The sequence below is a fragment of the Maniola jurtina genome, chromosome 15, assembly GCF_905333055.1.
Source record: "Maniola jurtina chromosome 15, ilManJurt1.1, whole genome shotgun sequence".
NCBI lineage: Eukaryota > Metazoa > Arthropoda > Insecta > Lepidoptera > Nymphalidae > Maniola > Maniola jurtina.
The window spans coordinates 4,052,968-4,078,974 of NC_060043.1; the positions used below are offsets into that span (position 1 = coordinate 4,052,968).

Here is a 26,007-nt window from a genome sequence, read left to right on the forward strand (position 1 = left end):
TAACAAAATGTTGACAGGCTGCAAACTCGTTTTTGTTTCCAACTTGATGTTCAGTTTCATACTAATGTTGACAGCATTATTAGAACACTATTTTTGTTTGAAATAACCTTTTTATAGTACTAATTTAATTTAATGTATAAAAAGTGTTTATACATGTGGATCTGCGACAGTTTCTAGCGACAAATCATACACGCGTACGCGCGCGTTCAGTGTGAAGTACTGCATTTTCACTTTTTCATTGCATTTGCGTCTAGTTTCATTTTAATTTTGGCAGCTTCATAGAACATGATTTCGTTTTGAAATAGTCATTTGTACCAACTACATACATAATTTAGTTCAATGTTAATTCCTGACTTAAAAGCCGTAGTGCGCAAAACCTGTCTCGCATTCGTAAGTTGCAAAGTTTCATACAAATTATAAACACTGCTAAAAGCATTTCCTTGTAAATAAATAAAAACAAAGATAGAAATGTATAAAGTATTATGAGCGTAGAATTAAAACTCTATCCATTAAAATAAAGTTAATCAGGTATTTCTGTGCGCTGAACTTTATTTTGAACAATATTAATTTACGAAATGAAACCCGATCCCCGACCTCGTCTGTGTGCATTTTTGTTTTTTTTTTTTTTAAATCCAGTGGGAACTCTTTGGTTTTCTAGGATAAAAAATAGCCTAGGTATATCTGTCCCCGGGAAGTAAGAACGGCCAAATGGATGGCGAAAAGCTAGTAGACAGACTTTCACATTTATAATTAAAGGTCCTGGTGTAAGTGTACAACTTATTAACTTAAAAACAAAATTGTGTTTTAGAATAAAATCATGCTGGCGCCAATTTTTGTTACTTACATTTTAAGGCTCTTAGTGGCTTATGGCGCATACCACATGCTTCAATGGCGCATTGTGTTGCTCTGGCGTACAACAGCTTTTAAATGGGTTCCCAACGAGTCACACTCAATCGTGCCACAGTGTTACTCGTTGGGAATCCACCGAAATTTTTTTCACCATCGAGTCACACTGTAACTAGTTGCAACTTTTTTATCCATTGTAATTCCCAACAAGTCACACTGTTACTCTGGGTGTGCCTCTTTGGGAACATTTATTTCAAACATGTGATACATTCGGGCGCATCGGGCGGATTGAATAAATGATCATGACGTCAGCATTTTGCTGACGGCACTTTCATATTCAGGAAGCGCACTGAAAAGTGCGCTTCTCTTTTATCCTTTCATATTTAAGTATGTTCTTGTTGTAGTGTAAAAGAAATGTGTAGGTATGAGTAAAACTGACGAAGTCGTGGAATTCCGTTATGTACATAATATAATATATAGATATATAATATAGTATACCTAAATGGCGTTGTTCTATCTCAAATGTTTTTAAAGAGGATATTTATTATGAACTTGTTATTCTAGTCATGGAGGTGTTGTTTTATGGTATCTGCGTTAATTTAATATAAGATCTATGAGATTAAATTAAAAGACAATGAAGAGTATGCATTTGTTTTATTTTATTAATAATAATAAATGATAAAAGGGACTACCCAAGATTTCGTTAATACTACAATGACGTTCGAAATCTGTTCCCGGTTATAGAGCATAGAAACAATTAGTTAAGAGCACGGGCTTTTGGGCTTGTACAGCAAGTGTGCCACCGGACTAGATCACGACCACTTAAGACCATTTAACTAATTACCATTTGACTAAGTCAATACGACGACAAGACCAAGTCAAGACTAAGTTACAACAAAGTCATTATCAAGTCTAGATTAAGACAAGATCAAGTTTCGACCAATTCAACACCAAGCCATAAATAATAAACATTTTTAGCAAGCACATTGTATTGTTTTGCCATTAACAATATACTTACCTATTGCAATTACCAATGTCCAAAGCGATTAGTCCAAAGCCAAAACATCGGCTTCTACCTGACGAATTTTCAGGCAATTCAGCCCATTTACGGTTTCCTCAAAATAATATTTTGAACCCCATGCTTGTATGATCCGTTACACCTGTCTACTTCGTCTCCATAATGCCGTAAACAGTTCCATAAATCTGATTCTTTGGAAGTCCAACGTACGAAAAAAGGGGATCCGTGCGAAAATCAAGAACCTTAGCAATGAGGAATGCAGGGAAAATGATGGTTACTATTCAATCCACCACCTCCCATGCCGCTGCCCGCTACCAACCTTGCCTGATATGGGCCTTATTGGCACTTACTCAGATGGAACAAGTCGTACTTAATAAAAAAATTTAAAACCCCATTTGAAAATGACGCCATATTGAATTTTCATTCTTTATAGCCAGTTTATAAGATTAAGATATTATAAAAATTCTAACGGTAATCCATAGATCCAAATCTGTTCAGGCATTTAGAATTTATGGTGGAATAAAGAAACTCACATAATATTACGTGTACATACATGAACCCTGAAAACATGTAACCCTGGCAACAAAAATCTTTTTTCTTGGGCAGTGTAAATTGAAAATTTATAACACCCCCGACAAGTGAAGGTTACAGTAACTAGAAAAGAGCTGCTGACTTTCAAACGGCTGAACCGATTTTCTTGGATTATAGCTAAGAACACTCTCGATCAAGCCACCTTTCAAACAAAAACAAACTAAATTAAAATCGGTTCATTAGTTTAGGAGCTACGATGCCACAGACAGATACACAGATACACACGTCAAACTTATAACACTCCTCTTTCGGGTCGGGGGTTAAAAAATGAAAACTAAGTATGATCGTCTACTATAGCAAATGTAGGCAAGTATTATTCAGCATCTCAAATTCTAATAATTCTATAAAACCTCCAGCAGTAAATAATTTCTTACGAGTGATGTGGGAGTTAAATTAACTAGCTGCGCGATCTAAACACCGGCGTTTATGTACCTAGCAGATCAAAGGTGCAAGCGTAACTACTCGTATATTGCGGTGCAGCGTTGATTTACGTGCATGGAGCGGTGAAATCAACTGGAACATAACTCCCGATAGCCGTTTATAGTCACTACTCTTGATAGCGGTCTATTAAAAAAATAGAAATATAGAAATTTTATACAGGTTTAGAATATGCCTTAATAGGTTGATACTATAAGGACATACCACGTCACATGGATGAGGAAGAAATATTATCAAGATACTAGCTGACGCCCGCGACGTCGTCCGCGTGGATTTAGGTTTTTCGAACTCCCGTGGGAACACTTTGATTTTCCGGGATAAAAAGTAGCCTATGTGTTAATCCAGGATATTATCTATCTCTATTCTGAATTTCAGCCGAATCCGTCCAGTGGTTTTCGCGTGAAGGAGTAACAAACACACACACACACACATACAAACTTTCGCCTTTATAATATTAGTGTGATGTATATGTAATGTATGTATATTGTATATGTAATGTATGTATATGTAATAAAAACGAATCAAGACATGTATAGCTCTTTATAGAAATAAGCGGTTTCCATACTTGAAGTGTAGTTTGATTCTCAATTGAACTTACTAACCATTAAACTCATATCTGTATCTATGTCTATCTGCATTCCCGGGATGCAAGCTACCTCTGTACCTAATGTCGTTAAAATCGGTTAATCTGATGGGCTGTGCAAAGCTAGACAGGCAGACAGACAGACACACCTTTGCTCGCCCAAAACAGGAACATGTTAGCTAGTAGAATAGTTATTGTATAATGTATAGCCGTAATTTACCATCATATTATGCCTAAATTCCATAATATACCTAAGGTAGTAGATATCTAACGTAATTTGAATCAAGCCGAATAATCCTGCTTGCTATAACATGATCAACATTATGGTTATCAGTAGTATAAATACGGGCTACGAAAGGCAGCCAACTCAAATAATAGATAGGTACCTACTACTCATTAGATAAACCTCAAAACGTTTTCAATATTTCCGAAAGAGAGGTTGGTTCTATCTATTACCTCAGAATACATAATAGCCATTACTAACTGCGCCCAACTGCTGCTCTAACAGATCGGAAGTGGAATATTTACCTAACTGTTAGTGCGATTGTCGAACAATCCGGAAAAATACTTAGTAAATTCAAATTCAAATCGGGTACTGTGCCATTTCAAGAAGGATTTCAAACGCGTCGTCTGAAAAAAAAGAGCCCACAACAAACTCAGCCGGGTATAACATATTGGGTTTCGGATATAACAGTGCGGTCCAATTAATATGTTTGTCAACTCCGATATAGCCAGGGATATCAGATTTTTTAACTGCGCCTACCATCGAAATACAAATAGTTCGTTAGCGCCCACGCATACCTATTGTCACCCCAGAACGTTCATGAAAGTAATGAAATTTAGTTTTGCTATGACTTCTCTCTACATAGTAAACAAGTGTAAATTGAAAATTTATAACACCCCCGACAAGTGAAGGTTACAGTAACTAGAAAAGAGCTGGTAACTTTCAAACGGCTGAACCGATTTTTTTAGATTATAGCGAAGAACACCCTCGATCAAGCCACCTTTCGAACAAAAAACTAAATTAAAATCGGTTCATTAGTTTAGGAGCTATGATACCACAGACAGATACACAGATACCTACCCACGTCAAACTTATAACAACCCTCTTTTTGGGTCGGGGGTTAAAAACAAAGTCGCTTCCCACTGTCTACCCCTATGCATGCTTAGATCTTTTAAACTACGCAACAGATTTTAGTGGAGTTTTGATCAATAGATAGAGTAATTCAAGAAGAAGTTATTACTAAAGTTTAAAATTGTTTTGTGTTATTTTGTTGGATGATAATTGATCAAGATATCGGGAGAAATCAAGCCGACTGAGAGCTTTCATCGAAAATGCTGCCTTATTCTTTTGAAATACAACAAAATAACCACATTAGTGTTTACATTGCAACCGTGCAAAGCCAGGGTGTGTCGCTAGTACTACATAATATTATTATAAGGATACTAGAGGATGCCCGCGACTTCGTCCGCGTTGACGTAGGTTTTTGATATTCCGGGATAAAAAGTAGCCTATGTCCGTCCCCGGGATATAAACTAACTCTGTACCAAATTTCGTCAGCATCGCTTAAACTTATGGGCCGTGAAAAGGTAGCAGACAGACAGACAGACACACTTTCGCATTTATAATACATATTAGTAAGTATATGGAAGTATGCAGTGGCGGTCTTAGGGGGTGGCGAACGGGGCAATCGCCCGGGGCCTCGCTCTTGCAGGGGCCTCGCGCAACAACCCAAGCAAATTATAAAAAATATACATTTTTTAAACATATTTTTTAATTAAAACTTTTGATTCTGATCTTTAATTACTTATTAAGGTTATTAAATAACGGTCAATTAAAATAAAGTTAGATAACTAATTCATCGCTCGGGCAATCCCCGTATTTTATTTCGTTCGTCAGTTCTTGTCACCTTAGAATTATTTTGCTTGTAGTATGAGTTACAAAATTGTTACTGGTAAGGTTTTGGGGGTTCAAACTCCCAGTCAAAGAAAGCTTAAAATAGACTAATTCTCGAATTCCTTCAGGCTTAAAATGTTGAATTCGTAAAATGTTGGATTCGCAAAATGTTGAATTTGAATTCCCAAAATTAAATGTTGAATCTTAAAAGTAAGCTTTTAATTCGCATATGCTTATACGTAATTCACAAAAAAAAACCGGCCAATTGTGAGTCGGACTCACGCACCGAGGCGAGGGTTCCATACTCGGGTATTTTTTCTGACATTTTGCGCGATAAATCAAATATTTCAACATTCACACAACAAATTCAACATTATAAGATTTCAACATTTTAGGAATTCAACATTTTGGACCTGAAGGCTCGAATTTACCATTCTCTTATTTAAATATACCTATCGAAAATTTTGCGCTCGCTTCGCTCGCGCTTTTATATTGTATTAGTTGATGCCCGAAACTTCGTTCCCATCGATTCGGGTTTTAAAAAACGTCGTGGAAACTCGGGATAAAGTATCTGTGCGCAAGCTATCTCTGAATTATACCAAATTTTAGCTAAGAAGATGGGCCCTGAAAAGGACTTTGGCTAATATTAATATGGTTTTTTTTGTAAATAATATATCAAAAATTTCGCGCTCGCTTCGCTCGCGCTTTAATTGTATATTATTTGATACCCGGAACTTAATCCACATGGTAAGTTTTTGAAAATCCCCCTAGGAACTCTTTGTCTTCCCGGGATAAAAAACATGAGAAAAGTAGAGTGAGGTGCTTTGAAACATAAAATTTTGTTATGGCTGAGCTCGTTTATATTTCTCTTTTTTATCTGTATTAAACAAAAAAGTTGCGCTCGCTACATATCTTTCAATTTTATTGAATATACTAGTTGACCGGCCCCAGCTTCGCACAGGGAGCCTATCTATTCCATAGACAAAATATGGGTGGTATTATGGAACAGGTAGACTCCCCGTGCGAAGCCGGGGCGGGTCAACTAGTTATGACTAAGAGTCTACTTTCTACTAAGCTATTATACTGATCGCGATCGTTATGCTGTTACCCGTTGAGGAGTTCTAGCCTCTATTTCCGAAACTGTTCATCAGATCTTCACCAACCTTACATGGTACCAACCTGACAGTACTATACCTTTGTAAAAAAAAATTTGTGAAAATCGGTTTAAATTTGACGGAGTTATTGAGTAAAATCGATAAAAAGCTTGATCCTGTATCTCGAAGAATCCTTAATTTTTTTGGAATGAAAACTACCCTATATATTAACCCGGAGCACTTTCAGTGCACCTTTCATTTAAATCCGTTCAGTAGTTTTCGCATGATGCGCGTACAGACAGATAGACTGACAGATAGACAGACAGACAAAAATTCTAAAAAAAATTGTTTGGGATCTATATCGATAATAATACTTTCTGCGATTAAAATTTTCAAAATATATCAAATGTACAGAAATCGTCCAGTTACAGTTCTATTCTAAGTATCCAAGATTACGTTCTAGGATTGAGTGAGCTGGACATGTGTAAATTAAAGTATTTGAAGTATTGAGTAAGGTAAAAGTAAAAAAAACTGTGTGATACTTAAAAATTATTTCTGCCTGTTTGTGCGAAACAAAACAAGATTCACGAAATGAGTTCGCGTGATCGTGATGCCGGCAGAAAAATTGAGTCAGGTAGTTCAAAAAGGAAACGAGGTATCAAAAAAAAGCAGGTAAATCTACGTGGATCTTTCGTCTTATCATTCGTTAGATTATTGCGCTTTAATTAAAGATTTTAGTTCTAGGAAAAGCCACTTATATCAATTTTAAAATTTATCATCTCTGTATTTGCTAATTTTGTAAATCTTTTAATGTAAAATATTTTAAAACTCTATTTATTTGTATAACTTTAGCATTTCTCCTCAAACATGAAAAATACCTAAACAAACAAACAGACCTACTTTCGCATCACATACTTTTCACGAAGAACAAACTAGGGCCTCGCAAGACCTGCCGCCCGGAGCCTCGCAATGGCTAAGACCGCCTCTGGAAGTATGGATTATCGCTCTTTACAGTTTCACCTGTTTAAACAGAGGCGCTCCGTTTACACGATAGTTACACAATAAAATGATGCCAGGAATATCCACGATATGACTTTATGCCATATAACTCATGTATGATTACACAGACCGACTAAGATAAAATCTTGTAAATATACAGCGCTCTGGCGAACTTTGCCCATAACTCATACTGTATCGTACCTGAGCGAAAAAGTTTGTGTACGTTTTTGATCAAATCAAATTCAATAGCTATTTTCAGCATAGAAACTCCAGCGTTTATATTTCGGTGAATTATTCAGAGCAGATATAAAGGCTTTTTTACGCCGGAGCAACAACATGCGACAATGTGGCATGCTACAAATAAATGAATAAATTATCGCATTAAGCCTTAAATTATAATTATCTTTAGTATGATGTACTGCATTTTATGCCGAGACATCATGCTGTAGTATAAATATTATTATATTATTATAATATACGAGTATATCCACTTTCACTTTTCATATTTTTTGAGACTAAAATATCTACTTAGGACTTATTTTATTGAAACGATTCGACTAGAACGGTCCCCTATACTTTCGTATAGAAGGAAGTAACTTCCCTAACTATCTTTAATATTGATACCTGATAAGTGATAACGCAATCATACTCTTTTGGACAGTAGGTAGTTATTGTTAAAAGTTATACTCGAAAACAATGCATCTATAGTGGAATAGTTCCTCTCCCGTTCAAAGCCGGGTTGGATCGCTAGTTATTTAATATGACGGCTCAAATTATACGATCCTACCTGAAATTCAGTTAGTGCGTTCCATCACCGGCCCGGCCGTATTTCTCATTTCCGGTGATAGATATTTGCTCGCAAAATAAACACTCATAGACCTAGGTAGGGAGTTGATGGAAGAAAAATATTGAATCACTAAATGATGCCCGCGATTTCGGTTTTCTAAAAATCCCGAGGGATCACTTTATTTTTCTGGAATAATAGTAACATCTACTCATGTGACAGTAGCCCTATATTTGTCTCCGAGATGCAAACTATCTCTGTACAAATAGATGGTACCTTCTACTTCTTTGGTGTAGATTTAGGGTTTTTGAATTCCGAGGAAACTCTTTGATTTTCAGGATTAAAAACGTTCCCTATGCCTGTTATAATAATATTTTTATAACTACAGTCCTACTACTTGTTACTTTTACTTACTTACTTGCTAGCTTACTTACTTATTTATTTACTTTACTAACTTGCTACCTACTATGACCTTGGCCACACCTCAGTGTTCAAATCACTCTGGTGTTCAAATTTTCAAAACCAACCAGAGCAATATGCCTACTTTTACTTATTTACATGACAACTGAAGATATATCTAAGTAATTGGAAAATGATACCAGGACTTATAATTGCAATTTCAATTTCAATTCAGACTTGAGAAGCCATCAGGTCGTCTACAATCATGTCCGTTTTAAATCTTTCCTATTGAAAAATTGCAAAACGAATACATCCTGAAACGCGTCTCAGGTTTAAACTCTATTACTTTGCAGTAAGGTCCTTAATACTTTAAAGTATGCGTCCTAGTAACCATTTTCTCGAGTATCGATGTGTTCATCCAATATTGACGGCAACGCAATCGGAACTGTTTTCTGTGAGACCATGACGTGTGCCTGAGAGTAAACCGAGGACTTGCCTCATGAGAATAAAGCCATTATTCCTCCTCGAATTGTGAAAATCTCTCTACTTAAGCTGCCTCTATTTTGTTTAGGTGTCTTTTTACTTGCTGATACCCGCGACTTCGTTCGTTCGTTAGTTTTTTAAAAATTCGGTGGGAACTCTTTGATTTTCGGGGATAAAAGAGCCCATGTCACTCTCCAGGTTTATAACTATAACCGTGCAAAAAATAACGTCGATACGTTGCTCCGTTAGGTACGATGTGATTGAAAGAGAAACAAACGAACCAACAAACAAACACGCTCATTAATGCCTAATATGGGTAGTGAATTATGTTGAAGAATATTTTCATGGATACCCACTCACCAACTAAGTAATATTTCCAAATTCATTTCGGTATGGAAATAATCTGTGTATCTGTGTATCAGCTGTCTGTGGCATCGTAGCTCCTAAACTAATGAACCGATTTTAATTTAGTTTTTTTTTTTTGTTTGAAAGGTGACTTGATCGAGAGTGTTCTTAGCTATAATCCAAGAAAATCAGTTCAGCCGTTTGAAAGTTATCAGCTCTTTTCTAGTTACTGTAACTTTTGGTGTTATAAATTTTTAATTTACACTTGTTTTTAAGCATCAACGGCTATAAATAGAATTTATTATTCGCGATCGTTGAATTTAAGTTCGGATTTCGTTCCATCCAGGTAACAAATATAGAGTTAATTAAGTTTATTATTTTCCCACAGGGTGAACTCTCTGTACGTGACTGCTTGACTTGAAATCCGAACTGAAATAGGTCTCTAGCAAGCTGGCGAGTCCCTAGAGGCGTAACATGCATAATGTAACATATCAGTTTAAACTCTTGTTGGCGTCGAGCAATACGCTCAACGCTCATAGGTCATTAATAATGAACTAGGTACTTAATTAATTGTTTAACAATGCCACGAAAATATCCAATACTCTCAAAAAACTCTACAAAATCTCCTTTATAGACTAGTGCTTCGCTACAATCAGATTTACTGGAAGGTGACGATGCACCCTAAGATGGAGTGCGCTTGCCTAGAAGATGCCTATACAGTCTTGATTTGAAGGTACATAATATACAAAAAACATACAAGATACAGAAGGAACAAAATAAAACAGTGCAACGGGCCTATATTAATAGAAATATCCTGTATTAGAGGCCTTTCTACTATAGCGCAAAATATGGGATAACAATTTTATGATGATTGAGATGATGATGATAAGAAAGTATAGAATAATATTGTCAGCCCAATCTAATTTCCATCATGCTGGTTTCGCCCGTAATATAAACAAAACAGAAGTAAATACTCGTAGCCATTGTTTATGCAGCAGACGGTGGCAAAGTGAGATAACAAAGTATTGAATGTTAAACCTCGATAACTAAATTTTCAATCTGATAAACTGACTTGTTCTCCCGCTTCACAAATTGACGGCGACGGTAAATTGTCCGGGAATACTAAATAATTTTAGCATTTCTGTGCTTTATTAAATGGAGCGAGCTTAACAAAGCATTTTGTAAAAACAATTTTTACCAATTGCAAGATAGATAAAATATCATAATTCTTGATCAACCCATTTCCGCCCAATACTGAGTACGGGTCTCCTCTCAGAATGAGAAGGGTTTAGGCCATAGTCCGCCACGCTGGCCCAGTGCGGATTGGCAGACTTCACACACCTTTGAGAACATGGAGAACTCTCAGGCATGTAGGTTTCCTCATGATGTTTTCCTTCACCGTTAAAGCAAGTGATATTTAATTGCTTAAAACGCACATAACTGAAAATTTAGTGGTGCGTGCCCGGGATCGAACCCCCGACCTCCGATTAGGAGGCGGACGTTATAACCACACAGCTTCCATATCATAATTATCATGATCATTTTATTATCTACCCGTCGACGTCACCTCCAATCCTTCCTGAGATGATCCAGAGCTTAAGGAACCATCCTCATCCAAAAAAGAGGCAAAAGGTTTAAAAAAGTTGAACCTTTGTTTTCACAGCTGACCATGTCCTTAACTAAGGTCCACTTACTAAGGAGCTTACTTAGTCCTTGGTCTAAGGTTTACTTGCGGACTATAGAGTGCTATGAGATGTCAATGATATCAGCACTGTCAAAGATTGATTAAAAGAGAGTCATCAAGAGCAATGTAGCCTCAGGTAAAATATTTCCTTATTGAGTTACATAGAAACATTCAACAATCAAGCAAAAATTAGTAGACCAGAGGCAAACACTTGGTACGAGCATACGAGTAATTCCTTTCGGCCGTAGAGACCGCAGCAAATCACACTAATATTATAAAGACGAAAGTTTGTGTGTATGTGTCCGTCCGTCCGTCCGTCCGTCCGTCCGCCTGCCCGCCCGTCCGTCTGTCCGTCCGTCCGTCCGTCCATCCGTCTGTCTGTCTGTCTGTCCGTTATTTTGCAAAGGAGTTTATTATTTACCTAAATTATTTTTATGACTGGCTGACTTTGTGCTTGTTCAGTATTTAAAGCAAAATGCGAGCAAAGGAGTTTTTTCCTTTGCATAAAATTTCTGAAACCGACCCTATTCAAACACATTCCACGCATTGTAAATTCATAAGCTTGCAAGTTAGGACGAAATTCGAGATTCAATGTAGACCGTGTGTCGTGAAACATGGAGACGGCAATTTGCATTTAAAAAGATACGAGTATTTTGTATTCATGTTCTACCGATTTACCCATGCAAATTAATCTTATATATTATAATCTGAAATATTTTCCTGTAGGTATTCAGTTTATCCTCTGTACTTAGTCTGTTCCCGTACTTTTGAATTTTCTTGAATCCGTTAACGTTAATCATCATCATCATCATGATTGATCAATTTCTCGTCCACTACTGACCATGGGTCTCCTCTCAGAATGAGTAGATCATATCTCGGATCCACACTCTAGTGTGGATCTACTATCTAAAGACTACCTGCGGGGTCTACCCCGCAGGTAGTCTTTAGATAGTAGAAACCCGTGCTACTTGCTGGTTCTTCAGTTATGACCATAAAGTAATAGTTATGACTCTTCGATTTATGACCATTGGTTATATCATAGATTAAAGAACTATTTATTTATATTCTATAATATATACCTACCCATTACCTACCTTTATAACATATGGTTATGAAAGGTTTATGATCGTCATAAATGGCATGACATTGAGTTTCACAAGAGATTTTTATTAAATAAAGCAACAAAGCTATGAGTTATAATGGTGGAAGGAATGCAATATAATCTCTAACAAAAGTGCACGTAGCACCCGCTCCGCGTGCAATTTTAATATGATGTGGTAAAACATCAAATCACTTTATAATACCTAATTTTTCTTCTTCGTCCTACTATAAGTTTCTCATATAAATGTAATACCTCAATTTATCATTCATACCCTTATTTACTCGTTGTATGTAATTTACGCCAAATCCTTTGAGGAGTGTATGAAAATTTTTACCTGTCACAACTACAGCTACGCCACGCATCCTCAACTATTCGTCCTACCACAAATTCGAGTAGAATTTCGTGCGTGTAGAATTATCTTCTAAAAGAGAGAGATATAAGATATTATAAGAGTTACACGTTCGAAAGAGAGGCCTTTATTGAATTTTTGGACGCAGCGCTGTGCGATCTGAACTGCTCTTTATTGCGTAATGGCTGGCCATTTTTGTCATAATATTTCTCCCCCTTTATCGAGATACCTACTAATTAATTATTATTTGATGTCAGGTCTAAAATAGTAGCAAATAGGTTTAGTACCTATTTGCTACTATTTTAGACCTTGATTTAAATTATTGGAATAGCTTAAACTTTTAAATTCTCTCATGTTCCAGCCATCCTGATCCTCTTGTACCAGGAAGGTACTGTTAAGTATTCGCCTGTTGCGCCGCCAGTATCCTGTGCGATCTCACAAACTTTTCCTTTCTTTCAGCATGTGCCCAGTCTGCTTATGTAAATCATGTTGCTTCATAGTATTACCTTTATTGATAGCGGCTGCCGTTGGAATGTATATCTTCCAAGACGATGTCATCCCTGCTCTCAACGAAGCGATCAGATTTATAAGAAATATTTTTTCTTAGTCGTTATTTGTGATTCAGTTGAGAGTAATAAAGTTCAAACAAAGTTCAAATATATTCAAGAATCTTACAATTTTATGAAAGTTTCTTAAAAATATTGAAAATGCTATCTAATACTATCTTCTTTTCTTATTTCTACTTTTACCAATATTATAAATGCTAAAATGTGTCTGTCCGACTGCTAGCCCATCCGCTTAACAGACTTTGATGAAAGACAATAATATCAGAGATAGCCTGTATCTCGGTGGAGGACATTGGCTATTTTTGCCTCGGAAAATAAAAGTTCTCACGGAATTTTTAAAAATTTAAATCCACCCGAATGAAGTCCCGGAGAAGTCATTGCCCGGGCATCATCTTATATTATATAGATTACTAGCTGATGCCCGCGACTTCGTCCGCGTGGATTTAGGTGTTTCCAAATCCCGTGGGAACTTTTTGATTTTCCGGGATAAAAAGTAGCCTATGTGCTAATCCAGGATATTATCTATCTCCATTTGAAATTTCAGCCAAATCCGTTCAGTAGTTTTTGCGTGAAAGAGTAACAAACATACACACACACACATACACACAAATATTAGTGTGATAGTGTGACTAAATGATGCTTGTGACTTCGTCCGTCTGGATTTAGGTTTTTTTTAATCCGTAGGTAACTAAGTAGTGTTAGTGTATAGCTGTGTAGTCTGCTAGCTTGTGCCGATGGCCAATTTATAGGTATTAGCTGCTATTATAGGTACGCAAAACTAAAACATTACTTACTTTTGCGAGTGCTATATTTATTTTTACTTAGTATTCAAAACTGCCAGACACTTTCCGTCGGCAAAAAATAAAAAAAGTCTGACGGACCAGGGAACTTGCTCTGCTATGAGACCCGTACCCTACTCGTACCTAAAATATTTATGTAGATCATATTCCTCTGTAGAGTGATACCTATAGCACACTTTAAAAAGCAGAGGTGAACTTTGCATATAGATGGCATATGGGAAGTTAATAGAGAACAGAGAACTAGAGGGTAAAAAATCTGACAGTCGACAGATATTCAATGTACTCTGTGGTTAAGAGGCAATTTAAAGTCTGTGAACAGAACAAGGAACAAGCACAATGGCACATTACAATTAGATTTATAGAATGTGGTAGAGTATGACTTCAGTTATTAAAATAAGCTTGTCAATCCATGCTTATCTATTGATTTAGTAATGTTTATTGTCCCGTCTAGTTTCCACTAGTTTATTACATTTTGCTATTCTTTTTAGTTGCTGCGTGTTTGATGTATTATGCAAATTACTGTGTTTTATTATACCTCTCAGTTTAGCTGTTGTTATAGGAATAATAATATATAATTCTATGAAACAGCTGTGGCCGGATTTGCCATGATTATTATTATATAAACTTTTGTGAATAAGGTAAGAATAAAAACTTAAATGGCGCGTGTTAGAACTTAGCATAGGCCATGCTGAGGGATGCCAAGGCACGCGACGCCAACTTTTCAACTGAGTTGCGTAGTCGTCCTTTTAATAGTTAAATCCTCTGGTCTGCCGTCCCTGGTGTCCACTGGTCCTCGGCATGCCACGGGATGTCTTGGTAGCTGTCGTCATGCCTTGATATCTAATTGACCACTGACATCATCGGTTTGCGCTGGCCGGCGGCTAAATCTCCTGCCCTGACATCGCTGGTGTGCGTTGGCCTTTGTTTGTTGTACGCCAACCTTAATCATCATCATCATTATCAACGTCCACTGCTGGGTAAAGGCACGTATAGGTTACGGTTACGGTTTTGCACCGCCTGAAGCAGCTCCCTACGATACGTTTGATGTCGCCTGCGCTTTCAAGTGCGAGGTATTCTAGCCTTATTCTAGCACCTTGAGACTCCACCGTCTATTGGTTTTTCGAACTAAGTGTTAGCCCATTGCTACTTCAGCTTCGCAACCCGCTGAGTTATGTTGGTTTCTCTAGTTCTACTACGAATCTCCTAATGAACTGAAGTAGCTATCTATCCTAAAATAATTTTTGTTTTTGCAAATTTAAAAATACGTCAATATAGTGGTACAGTTTCTATAATTTCTTTCAGATCTTCTTTGATGAAAAAAGGTTACCTAACAAAAAGATGTAATTTTAATACACAAGCTTCATGTTATGTGCGCGCAGATTTCAAACAGTGTAATTTTTTGATAGTGAAAATTTACAATTATTTAATTTAAGGTCTGCTGTATTTTGGTTAGCTAAGAATATAAATAGAAGTAAACACTAGAATGAATAAATACATTTATTTAAATTTAAGTATTTAAATATTTTGATTCACGCAATAATTGGACCGATTGAGATGAATAAAACCTTCAACTTAGTAAAATTAATATAATATGAAGTCAGATTTAAATATCCACTGTACCAACTTTGCTTGAATGGAGCCGCTTTAAGTAAATTTATGTTTATAACTGACTTGAAAACAATGAAAATATATAAGCTTCATACAGAAGCGACGAGATCTCTTCAAGGTGATTAGGTCACATCATGAGTCTAGAACAGTTACATCCATGCATATCCGTTTTCTTTCTATTATCTTTTGTACTACAAGTTACAACAGCTCCCTCGGTCCTAATGAACAACGGTGCAAATTGCAACCTTGATAGTTTAGAAGTTATGGACTTCAAAAGTAAAAAATGAGAACTTTTCATAACAAACTTCGACGATCGACCATCGCACGGCTACTTAGCATGCTTTACATTAAACTATCAAGTGCAGTACCTAGTGCTAGCATGCGGTTACATTAAACCATCAAGTGCATAGTGTAATTCTGTTTTTTTTGTTTTATCTTCTGTATTAGTACAGAGAAGTCGATCCCGCCGAACAATGGCACGACCATCGTAGGAGCGATCTTGACTGGCAACGGTGTTATAGATTCCCGCGTCGGATGTGTCTCAACAGAATCCGATTTACCCGTCGTTGTAGAGTCCACTGGTGTCAATGTTGCAAAAAGATCCCTATTATCTGTAAAACAATTATCTATATTGTACAAGATAAGCAAAATATAGCTATAAATATATCTATCGTTAAAAGTAACGTTTCCAAGATTCTAAATAGTCTTTCATCATTGTCCTATCACTCCTATAATATTATGTGTTAGATTTTTTTTTATTAATAGACCAGTGCTTGGCATCAGACCTGCTGGTAAATGATGATGCAGCCTAAGATGGAGCGCGTTTGATAAATCCTTCTAGAAAATTTTGATATTCATATCTGTGATTTTTGAATATTTTGAATATTTTAGCAATTAGTTTAAATAACTTCTTGCATAAGCTCCCCAAAGTTAAAAGAAACTGCTTAAGATATTTAGATAGAAAGAAGCTTTTCGTATGCTGACCGCCAAACTTAATTTTGAATAGGGCACGTGATGATGATGATGATAATAAAGGGGCAAAATTATTTTAGCAACACTAATAGGAATAAAAAAGTTTACTTATTAGCAGTGATTGTTCAATGCTTGCGTGGATCTTGTATCAGATAACTTAATTCCCTTCTTCGTGGTAGTAAGCAAAGCAATGTACAGCAAGGCTTTTGGATCTTGCTTAATATTCAAAGCCGATTTGATAGACTCCAGGTTTACACAAGAAGCAATTATTATTGCTATGTGACCGTAAGTAATGCTTTAGTTTCCTAGCATATAATATGTACAATGTGAAACGTTATCTATTGAAACTAACATGACATTGATTCCTAGGCTGTAGTGTCTATACTTAGGCGGACTCCCGATGCACTTAGAACTTTCGAGAAGAGACGAGAATGCTTTCTACGCCAAGAGGCGTTGAATTCTCGCCGATATTTTTCGACTTAATGTTCTTAGGTGGAAATATTCTATTAATATTATCAGGCTATACGCGATATCGCGAAAATATTCCTTATCCTGTATCTAGGAAATATTGATGGTGTTGACAGGATCAAACAATCTAATCGCAATATATTTGGATGTTCTTGAAATTATGCAATCTCAGAGTTGCGATACGGTATTGGTAGTATAATTATACCCCCCAAAGATGCTATAGGTATTAGGTACCTATATTGTCATTCGTAGCGCCGAATATCGCCGCGCGAAAAATGATGGCCGAGAGGAGTAGGTAGTAGGACCTTTTAGATTTATAGACCTTTAGGAATCTTTAGGATTTTATAAGGATGAAAAAATGCAACGATTGCGTGCCCTGCGGTCTTATAACTATTGCCGAGAAATAGGTAGGTACCATCTTTATATCTGCCAGTTTTCAAGTCAACGAAGCAGTAGTTGTAGCCGAGTCCTATGCCGAGGGCCAGCATTACTAGCAGTGTGGCGACTATGCACGTGACCACCGACGTCGCGGCGAAACATGATGCTAACCTGTACAAAGTACAAACATCACTATGGTTAAGGTTATCCTACCTCCTACGGTACGGTACGGTAGGGGCTTGCACAGCTTAAAGACAGGGTAAGCATAAAGGTATGAACTTATTTTCTGGCAGGTTATAATCCATACTTCCATACTGATATTATAAATGCGAAAGTGTGCCCGTCTGTCTGTGTCTGCTACGTTTTCACAGCCCAACCGCTGAACCGATTTTAATGAAATTTGGTACAGACGTGGGATACATCCCGGGGGAGGACAAAGGCTACTTTTTATCCCGGAAAATCAAAGAGTTCCTACGGGATTTAAAAAAAACAGAATCCACGCGGGCGAAGCCGCGGGCATCCTCTAATGGAAAATAAGTGTTGATTTATTACAACTAGGGTAGGCAGTACGTTTATACCTCTATGAGCTGCACGCCACTTGTCGTACCTATTTGATATAGTCAGTTTTTCCTTAGTTTGCTTAAAAGATAAACAAATCACAGAAACCTCGGATAAATGCGTAACCGACGCGATTTGCCCGGCGCTTTAGACCACTTTAGACGCTTTAGAGCTGGAGTTAGCTCTATCTTTACTATTGTGGCTTATAGTACGCCTCTTAGGCATTTCAACGAAAAACTTGTTTACCTTTTAAGTAAACCAAGTAAAACTTAAAGTAAGTATAGACAGAGATTTTGGACCTCCAAAGGTCCAAAATCTTTACAGTTTTGTTTTATGAGCGAACAACTCTATCTCCATAAAAAGTTATGGCTTGAGTCTATATTTAAAGTAGGTAGGTAATTATATCTAACACAACGACTTACCTCTCGCATATGTAAATTATATTGCCCATGCAATATGTACATTTGCTGCAACTACACATACTATTTCAACAAAATAAAAATAAAAACAAGTAAGTATAAAAATTGTAAAAAAATTGTGTAAAAATATAAATCATAGAGATATATAAATAAACAGAAATAAACCTATCAAAACAATTGTCAAAACTGTGACAAAATCATAGATAATAATAAATTTATACACCAGGCATAGCACACTAGGACAAACTATTGCAATCGAGACTACGAATAACATATATTGTCAGGTGTTCCTAGAATCGAGAGGTATCGAGAGTGCATTGTTTGATAACACAATAAACAATTGTCAAATTAATTTCGTGTTTTTTCTTTTCAATTTTAAATAAAAGTTATATAATAATAATATAACTATCTATTATTACTATATTTCAGAATATGACTGGGTATATAATTCTAAAACCAGAGAATCTTCAAAATTCTTTGAAGGGGTAAGTTTGCAAGCATACCAATACCATGACCTACCAGAATGTCTTTTCCATTAGTCCAAACAGTAGGGCTATTCTGTAAAGCCATTTTCGTAATTCGACAAGTGAATTCGCGATGAGTTTGATAATTTGCATTCTGTAAAACTCGATAGTACAGGTGGCGCCGCTTCCTGAATGGCTGGACAAATGGAGAATGGCTGTCAACGTGGGGAAAACAGCAGCCATTCTGTTCGGAGTTCGGAAGCCGCTACGTCAGCTCCAACTTCGAGGCCAGGGCATAGAGTGGCAGACTTCGGTGTGCTACTTGGGGTGCCGCATCGACTGTAACCTAAACATGGTTCCCACGGTGGACCACGCCGTGAACCACGCAAAGGCGGCCACGTCGATGCTGTACCAAGTCCTCACCTCAAGACTATCACCGAAGACCAAACTTCGAATTTACGGAGCCTATGTCCGTTCGCGCCTGACGTACGCGGCCCCTGCGTGGTACGCTCTTTGTTCGGCTTACCAGAAGCGCCGGCTACAGGTTCAACAGAACAAGTGCCTGCGCCTGATTGTAGGAGCTCCGAGATACGTCAGAAATGACGTCATCCATCGTGATACCAAGACGCCCACCGTGGAGGAGTACGTCCACGCACTTGCGCGGCGCATGTTTGCCCGCGCGGACCATGGACCGTACATACACCTCCGTGGGATAGCACCGCTACAACACAGACCACCCAATGGGCGTCCTCTACCTCGTGAGCTTCTGCAGTCACCCGCACCAGCGCAACTTGCTGGTGAAGATGATGACGACGAGGACGACGCAAGCATAACTGGACCTGACAATAGCCCCGTGCGCGATGGCGAGTCCATCGCCCACAGTACGGGGGCCCTGGATCCAACACACATCCGAGACCTCGAGGCCCAAAGCCAAGAAGGCAGGCCTTAGCCGATAACGGCTTAAAGGACGTTACCGGGGAAGTGTTCTTCCCCGCGCCACACCCGGGCAAGGAGGCCACGCCTCGAGGCCCGTACCCCCGTCTTGACATAGGTCAGATGGAGAAGACCCCGCTGCGGAGGAGTAATTTGACATAAGTGGTATTCTGTAACGCCATTCCTTGCTTCAATCGAGCTTCGATTGTCGAATTACGTCATCTCGAAGCTCGTATCCACTTGTCAAACATAAAGTTATGCGAGAGCTATCGAATTAGGAGTGAGTTGTTGCTTTTGGTGATTTTATATTAAACTAGAGAATGCCCGCGACTTCGTCCGCATGGATTTAGGTTTTTAAGGATCCCGTGGCAACTGTTTAATTTTCCGGGACAAAAAGTTGCCTATGTCAATTAAGTAGATAGACGCAAGCTACCTCGATACTAATATTAAACTAGAGAATGCCCGCGACTTCGTCCGCATGGATTTAGGTTTTTAAGGATCCCGTGGGAACTGTTTAATTTCCCGGGACAAAAAGTTGCCTAGTCAATTAAGTAGATAGACGCAAGCTACCTCGATACTAAATTTCATACAAATCGGTTAAGTGGATGGGTTGTTAGGAATCCCGTGGGAACTCTTTGATTTTCCGGGATAAAAAGTAGCCTATGTCCGTCCCAGGGATATAAGTTAACTCTTTACCGGAATTTCGTTAGAATCGGTTAAACTGTTGGGCCGGGAAAAGGTGGCAGACAGACAGACGGACAGACAGACACACTTTCGCATTTATAATATTAATATGGATATTTATTAAATATCATTTTTGGTTTAAAAATATTTATTTTCTCAATAATTTATTTTACTTTATACTATAAAAAATATACTTATAGAATTACTTAACTGAGATTGTATATAAATTAAATTTTTAGTACCTACTTAGAAGTATGCATGCAATAAATAATTCTAATTTTTCCTGTATTCTTATACCTACACTATAATATTATCTAAATAATTACATATTTACAATTTTACCTAATTTAATTTAAGATAATAGAGCCACGGCTGTAGGCTGTAGCCTAAGAGATACTAGTTGTCTTACATGAAATAAATAACATTTGTATGATTTAAAAGTGAAAAGGGATGATAGATTTAAAACAATATTTTTTATGTATATGAAAAAGAACAATGATCCAAAAAACGATCCAATAAAGCTACTACTATTAATTATTTTTTCAAAGCTTCCGCCAGTAGCTTTAACCCATCCCCGATCGCATGCGATGCCAACGAATTGCGGCGGTCCACCTTAATCCGCTGTTCTTCTACTGCCAAATCGCTCTGTCCTAACCGTATCCCTTTCGTACATATGGTTGACAATCCTTTCAAACAGCAACGAATTGGGGCGGCCCACCTCAACCCGCTGTTCTCTCAATCTCTCTGTCATTGTAGAGAATTGAGACAGCTGTTGAGATGGAGGTGCCACTGTTAGTCGTCTTTGGCGACCTCGACGGTTGGATGGTGCTATAACAAAAAATTTACTTAGATAACATTTAGTAGAATTTAATTCAATATTTTGATTCAAAAGTACTTGTAAAAGGTATATTTACAGACACTGCATATACACTATATTTACAGGCTGGGGGGTGGGGGGGGGGGGGGGGGGGGGGGGGGTGCAGAAAGAGTTTTTTTAGATATAATATATGTATTATATAAGTTTCTAGCTGATGCTCGCTACTTTGTACGGGCAGATTTATATGATAATAATGTTTCCTCAAATTAAAATTTTCAAAATATATTTAATGTACAGAAATTATCCAGTTACAGTTTTATTATAAGTATGGATAAGCATCTTGTATTGAAACAATCTCATACAAGTGTAAATTAAAAACTTATAACACCCCCGACAAGTGAAGGTTACAGTAATAATTAGAAAAAAGCTGATAACTTTCTTTTTCTTGGATTATAGCTAAGAACACTCTCGATCAAGCCACCTTTCAAACAAAAAAAACTAAATTAAAATCGGTTCATTAGTTTAGGAGCTACGATGCCACAGACAGATACACAGATACACAGATACACACGTTAAACTTATAACACCCCTCTTTTTTGGTCGGGGGTTAAAAATTAGATATTAACACAAATCAATAGCAAATTAGCCTTACCCTAGTAGAAATGACTGAATCTGACAGTGTGCTCGGAGTGCTTCTGTAAATGTGATGGTCCTAAAACAAATTCAAATAATGTGAATAACAAATAAAATGTAAATAAATGCATATTATAGTATTTGCCTTTTTTATTTGTCACTGACAGATGTTAAATACAACACTGTGGCTATTCTGTTGTACGTAGACGTTTTATATTAACAAATTGAAATTTAATGCTATCCTTTACCACAGAGAGCATTATGAGAGAGATAGCAATATAGGTAGTATATAGGTAGGTAGATAGGTCTAAACCTGTAATTTTAGAGATTGTGTACTTACAACAGAATTAGTCACACTATATACTTTTTGTTTAGTATCACCCAATTGAGGTAAAGCTTTAGATCAAATGCTAAAGCTAATAACCTGGACCAACAGCTTAATGTAACTGAATCAGAGCACATTAAGCACAACCAAGTTTTTTAAACAAATTCCGATACTTTTTAGGTACATGTTAACAGGTACAAGTACATTGACTTACTTCTGTTTGAGGCAGAGCATCAATTTCCAGCAATTGGGATCCCAACAATGAGATGCTTTGATCTCCAGGAGCTTGCTCCACTGCTTGGCTTGTGCTTGCAGTTGTCTGAAGTTGTTATAGTTGTCCAATAATTAAAGTATATTATACAGTTTAAAGCTCACCACATTAGAATCACCTACATAATAAAATGGAACATACTTCAAATGGGTTAATTTGTAAATGTCTATCACCAGTAGCGAAGCTTTCTCCGCCCATGAGAGTTAAGATTTTTTCTTCCAACTCATTTAGCTCCACCACCTTTGCCCCACCACCACTTATTTCTAGCACGATAACGAAGAGCGCTCTTCTTATCTGCCCAATACTAAAACAATTTTAATAAGCATATTATTAGGTAGGTATGCACTTAAAACTAATTAATTATGAGTTGCTACGTAAATAAATAAAATGAACAACCTTGATCCACTGTTTTGATGTTTTCACACATCCTCCCAGGCTGTTAAGTTGGAGTGCCAGTGCCTCCCAAGATCTTCTGGTTGCGTTCCTTGCACTAGGCACTTTAGAGAAACCCTTTGCAAGGCTTGGGTTTCTCTGAAGGTACTCCAAAAGAGACTCAATTTGAGCCCGAGAAGGATGTGATGCTCTTTCACTGGTGCTGTATGTATTACGAAAGGTATTCTTGTTAGACACTCATGTTAAATTTCTATTTAATTTGTAACTAAACAGCATTACAATACTTACTTCATTTTTTATAAATTATATACTCAAAAAATTGCTCAAAAATCACTCAAAACTTAGAGTAAACAAATCACAATTTGAATTCGATCACTAATGTCACTTGGATTGTAAACAAACTTTTAATTTTTTAATTCGCAGCCGTTTTGCGGCAAAGGTCTATCGTCGTATATGTAATTTCGGTATTTTATACATTAAAAAATGAAATTTATTTTTTTATGTGTACATTTCTTAGTAACAAAACAATAAATCGTAGGTTTTATCAGAAATGTGTACGTATTTTTCAAACAGAAGGATTTAACTATTTTACCGATTTCTCTAATCATAGAGAACACATCCCTAGTCGTTCGAGTTCGCATTCCAAACTCACTTCACTTCGCATGTGTGTAGCAGATGTTTACAGAATACCAATCTGAGGTGAAGTGAGATTGCTTTCGAAGTGAGCTATCTCACTTGAGTGAGCTTCGATATCGAGATGGTATTTTAGTGAATAGCCTTGCTGAACGCATTTATTGCGCGAGCGATTTTTTAAAACGCCTGCCATTTAAAGCCAGCATATTGTGGTGACTATTTTAATATGTTGTGATAAGCGCTAAAAAGATGCTCTTTCCGAATGTTTTCGAATTTTTAAATTCATAAATAAATCTTTCTTACTGAGGATCCTTAAAATGTTACTTGGTCGTAGTCGTGGGTTTTTAGTTCGTAGAAAAACGTAGGTTGTAGATTAAAGAAAAGAACAAATTAAGTTTTTATAACTTTCTGGTATTAATAAAATTTAAAATACCTTTTTCCTTCAAGAAAATTTTACAAAAACGCCAACGCAAAAATGTAATGAAATGCTTAACTAATAAAATGCAATTAATTCTACAGTTTCGCGGATCATTGTTTTATGTAACAAAAATTTTTCAGGCGTAGGTAGCGTCTAATCAAATCAAATCAAATTGTTTCTCATATTCTCATTATATTTTACATTTTCATCGGCTGTAAGCCCAAAACAGTATTTTTCCTTATTTTTCCAAAAAAATATCCAGCGGAAATCTTCTTCGGCACTGCTCAAGTGCAGGTCAATTACTGCACTTAAGTATACAAAAAATCCAGAATTGGTGCAGATGTGGCTTAGACGTTTATACACTTAGGATCTGTCTCTGGTCGTGTCGGATTACCGTCCCATCGGACCATGAGACCGAAATAAAGGAGAATGCACGTTTCGCCTAGTCTTCGGTTGTAGTAGAAATTCAGTCAGGAAAACGTAATTAAGTTTGGTTCCAGCAAACCAAGATGGATGATATGCGTAGTGTTCACTGCAGGCCTGCTCATCATGACGCTGTCGGCAGTCGCCTCTGGCATCTTCATAGGCTACACTTATTGCTACGTCGAACATCGGACAGACTTTAGAGCTGCGGGTAAATCCACGTTAAATAACTTCCTCTAATTTTACTCCTAAGTATACTCATGCGCTTTCAAATTGTGTTAGACGCATGCACTATCTAGAGCTAGATGCTGCCTCACAATCGCTGGCAATAGCACAAGAATCTGGCCCTTTGGGCCTTTAGTACACGCAATATCGCACGCACTCTCTTTCATCATCTTTTTCATTTGTGACGCACATACAACACGCATAACTTTAATGTAGTCCATACAAAATGAGAACTCGTTCGCCATTTTTACTCTGTGTCAACTGTCATGTCATTTAATCACAGGTAACATCTCGCAAATACAAGATCTTCGGATTTTTAACGTTCCTCTCGGAGATGCCCAGAAGATGAGGGAGCAGAACACGATAAATGGAGCGCTTGTATCCAGCCAATTAGTGCAGAAGTTTCTCAAAATTGGACACACACTATGGGATGATGATCACGCGTACTTGCTGGGCCATTTGATGACAAACGCGTCGAGAAACTGAAACGGGAATAATGAGTGTCAGAAAATGCAGAATAGTTCGTTCGTTTTTGCTTTCGTTGTCGGGATTAGTTTGGTTTTATTCTCCAAGTATTCTACTTCGACTACCGAATTGAATCGCAAAAGATGCGCCTATTATGGCGATATATTAACTATGAGAGGCGAATAAAACGATTCGATTCACCGACCTAGTGGACGTTAGGCTTAAGACTTCATAAAACTAGAAATTAGTCGTGTGCCCTTTTTGCTCTAGTTTTATGTACCCATTGTTAAATCTTATTATTTTCTATACATAGAACTGCATTTCTTTTAAGTTTACCTTTTAAATTGTTTTCTTGTGTTCCTATTGTTCTATTTAATGATTGAATAAATTTTTCATGCTCCTGATTTCATGTTTTTTTTTTAAATTTAATGATAATAATTAAGGTGATGATAACTGAAGCTCCCTAAAATGATTGCTTTGCAAGTTTTGCTGTATAAATTGGATTTCACATTTACAGCCGTGAATTACAGCCTCCTTTTAATCAAGTTTCTCTGTACTTTGCGCTAAGATGTTGTGAATTTGAGGCACCTCTCAAGTCTCAATCCAATTTCACTCCTGTATACTTATTTAAAGTAGGTAATTTGGATTCCGAGTGCCATTTACGTATCGATATGCTCCTCAAATATCAAGATTAAATCCAAATGTCTCATCGACAACCTGTAGGGCTATTCTGTAAAGCCATTTTCGTAATTCGACAAGTGAATTCGCGATGAGTTTGATAATTTGCATTCTGTAAAACTCGATAGTACAGGTGGCGCCGCATTGACGAATGCGGCGGTGAGATAAACTACTTCGTTAGAATAAATGAGGAGTAATTTGACATAAGTGGTATTCTGTAACGCCATTCCTTGCTTCAATCGAGCTTCGATTGTCGAATTACGT

At 37.1% G+C, this 26,007-nt stretch overlaps 3 protein-coding genes across 5 annotated transcripts; 1 reads left to right on the top strand and 2 right to left on the bottom strand.

Moving 5' to 3' along the window:
• Positions 1–15,461: 15,461 nt before the first annotated feature.
• LOC123872305 lies at positions 15,462–18,540 on the bottom strand. Its single transcript, XM_045916510.1, has 3 exons — positions 18,385–18,540; positions 17,442–17,575; positions 15,462–16,197 (listed from the first exon to the last, which is right to left on the bottom strand). The coding sequence occupies exons 1-3, from the start codon at positions 18,441–18,443 to the stop codon at positions 15,977–15,979; spliced, it is 414 nt and encodes a 137-aa protein (XP_045772466.1). The 5' UTR covers positions 18,444–18,540; the 3' UTR covers positions 15,462–15,976.
• A 137-nt stretch (positions 18,541–18,677) lies between these two features.
• On the top strand, positions 18,678–25,453 carry LOC123872475. 2 transcript variants are annotated; one of them, XM_045916757.1, is made up of 3 exons: positions 18,678–18,866; positions 24,453–24,586; positions 24,884–25,453. In XM_045916757.1, the coding sequence occupies exons 1-3, from the start codon at positions 18,814–18,816 to the stop codon at positions 25,084–25,086; spliced, it is 390 nt and encodes a 129-aa protein (XP_045772713.1). In that variant the 5' UTR covers positions 18,678–18,813; the 3' UTR covers positions 25,087–25,453. The 2 variants fall into 2 exon arrangements, with proteins under 2 accessions (XP_045772713.1, XP_045772714.1); XM_045916758.1 differs by lacking the exon at positions 18,678–18,866 and adding an exon at positions 23,766–23,895.
• On the bottom strand, positions 21,869–23,686 carry LOC123872476. Of its 2 annotated transcripts, none has more exons than XM_045916759.1 (4): positions 23,190–23,686; positions 22,905–23,103; positions 22,452–22,556; positions 21,869–21,991 (listed from the first exon to the last, which is right to left on the bottom strand). In XM_045916759.1, the coding sequence occupies exons 1-4, from the start codon at positions 23,192–23,194 to the stop codon at positions 21,911–21,913; spliced, it is 390 nt and encodes a 129-aa protein (XP_045772715.1). In that variant the 5' UTR covers positions 23,195–23,686; the 3' UTR covers positions 21,869–21,910. The 2 variants fall into 2 exon arrangements, with proteins under 2 accessions (XP_045772715.1, XP_045772716.1); XM_045916760.1 differs by having other exon boundaries at positions 22,448–22,556.
• Positions 25,454–26,007: the final 554 nt, after the last annotated feature.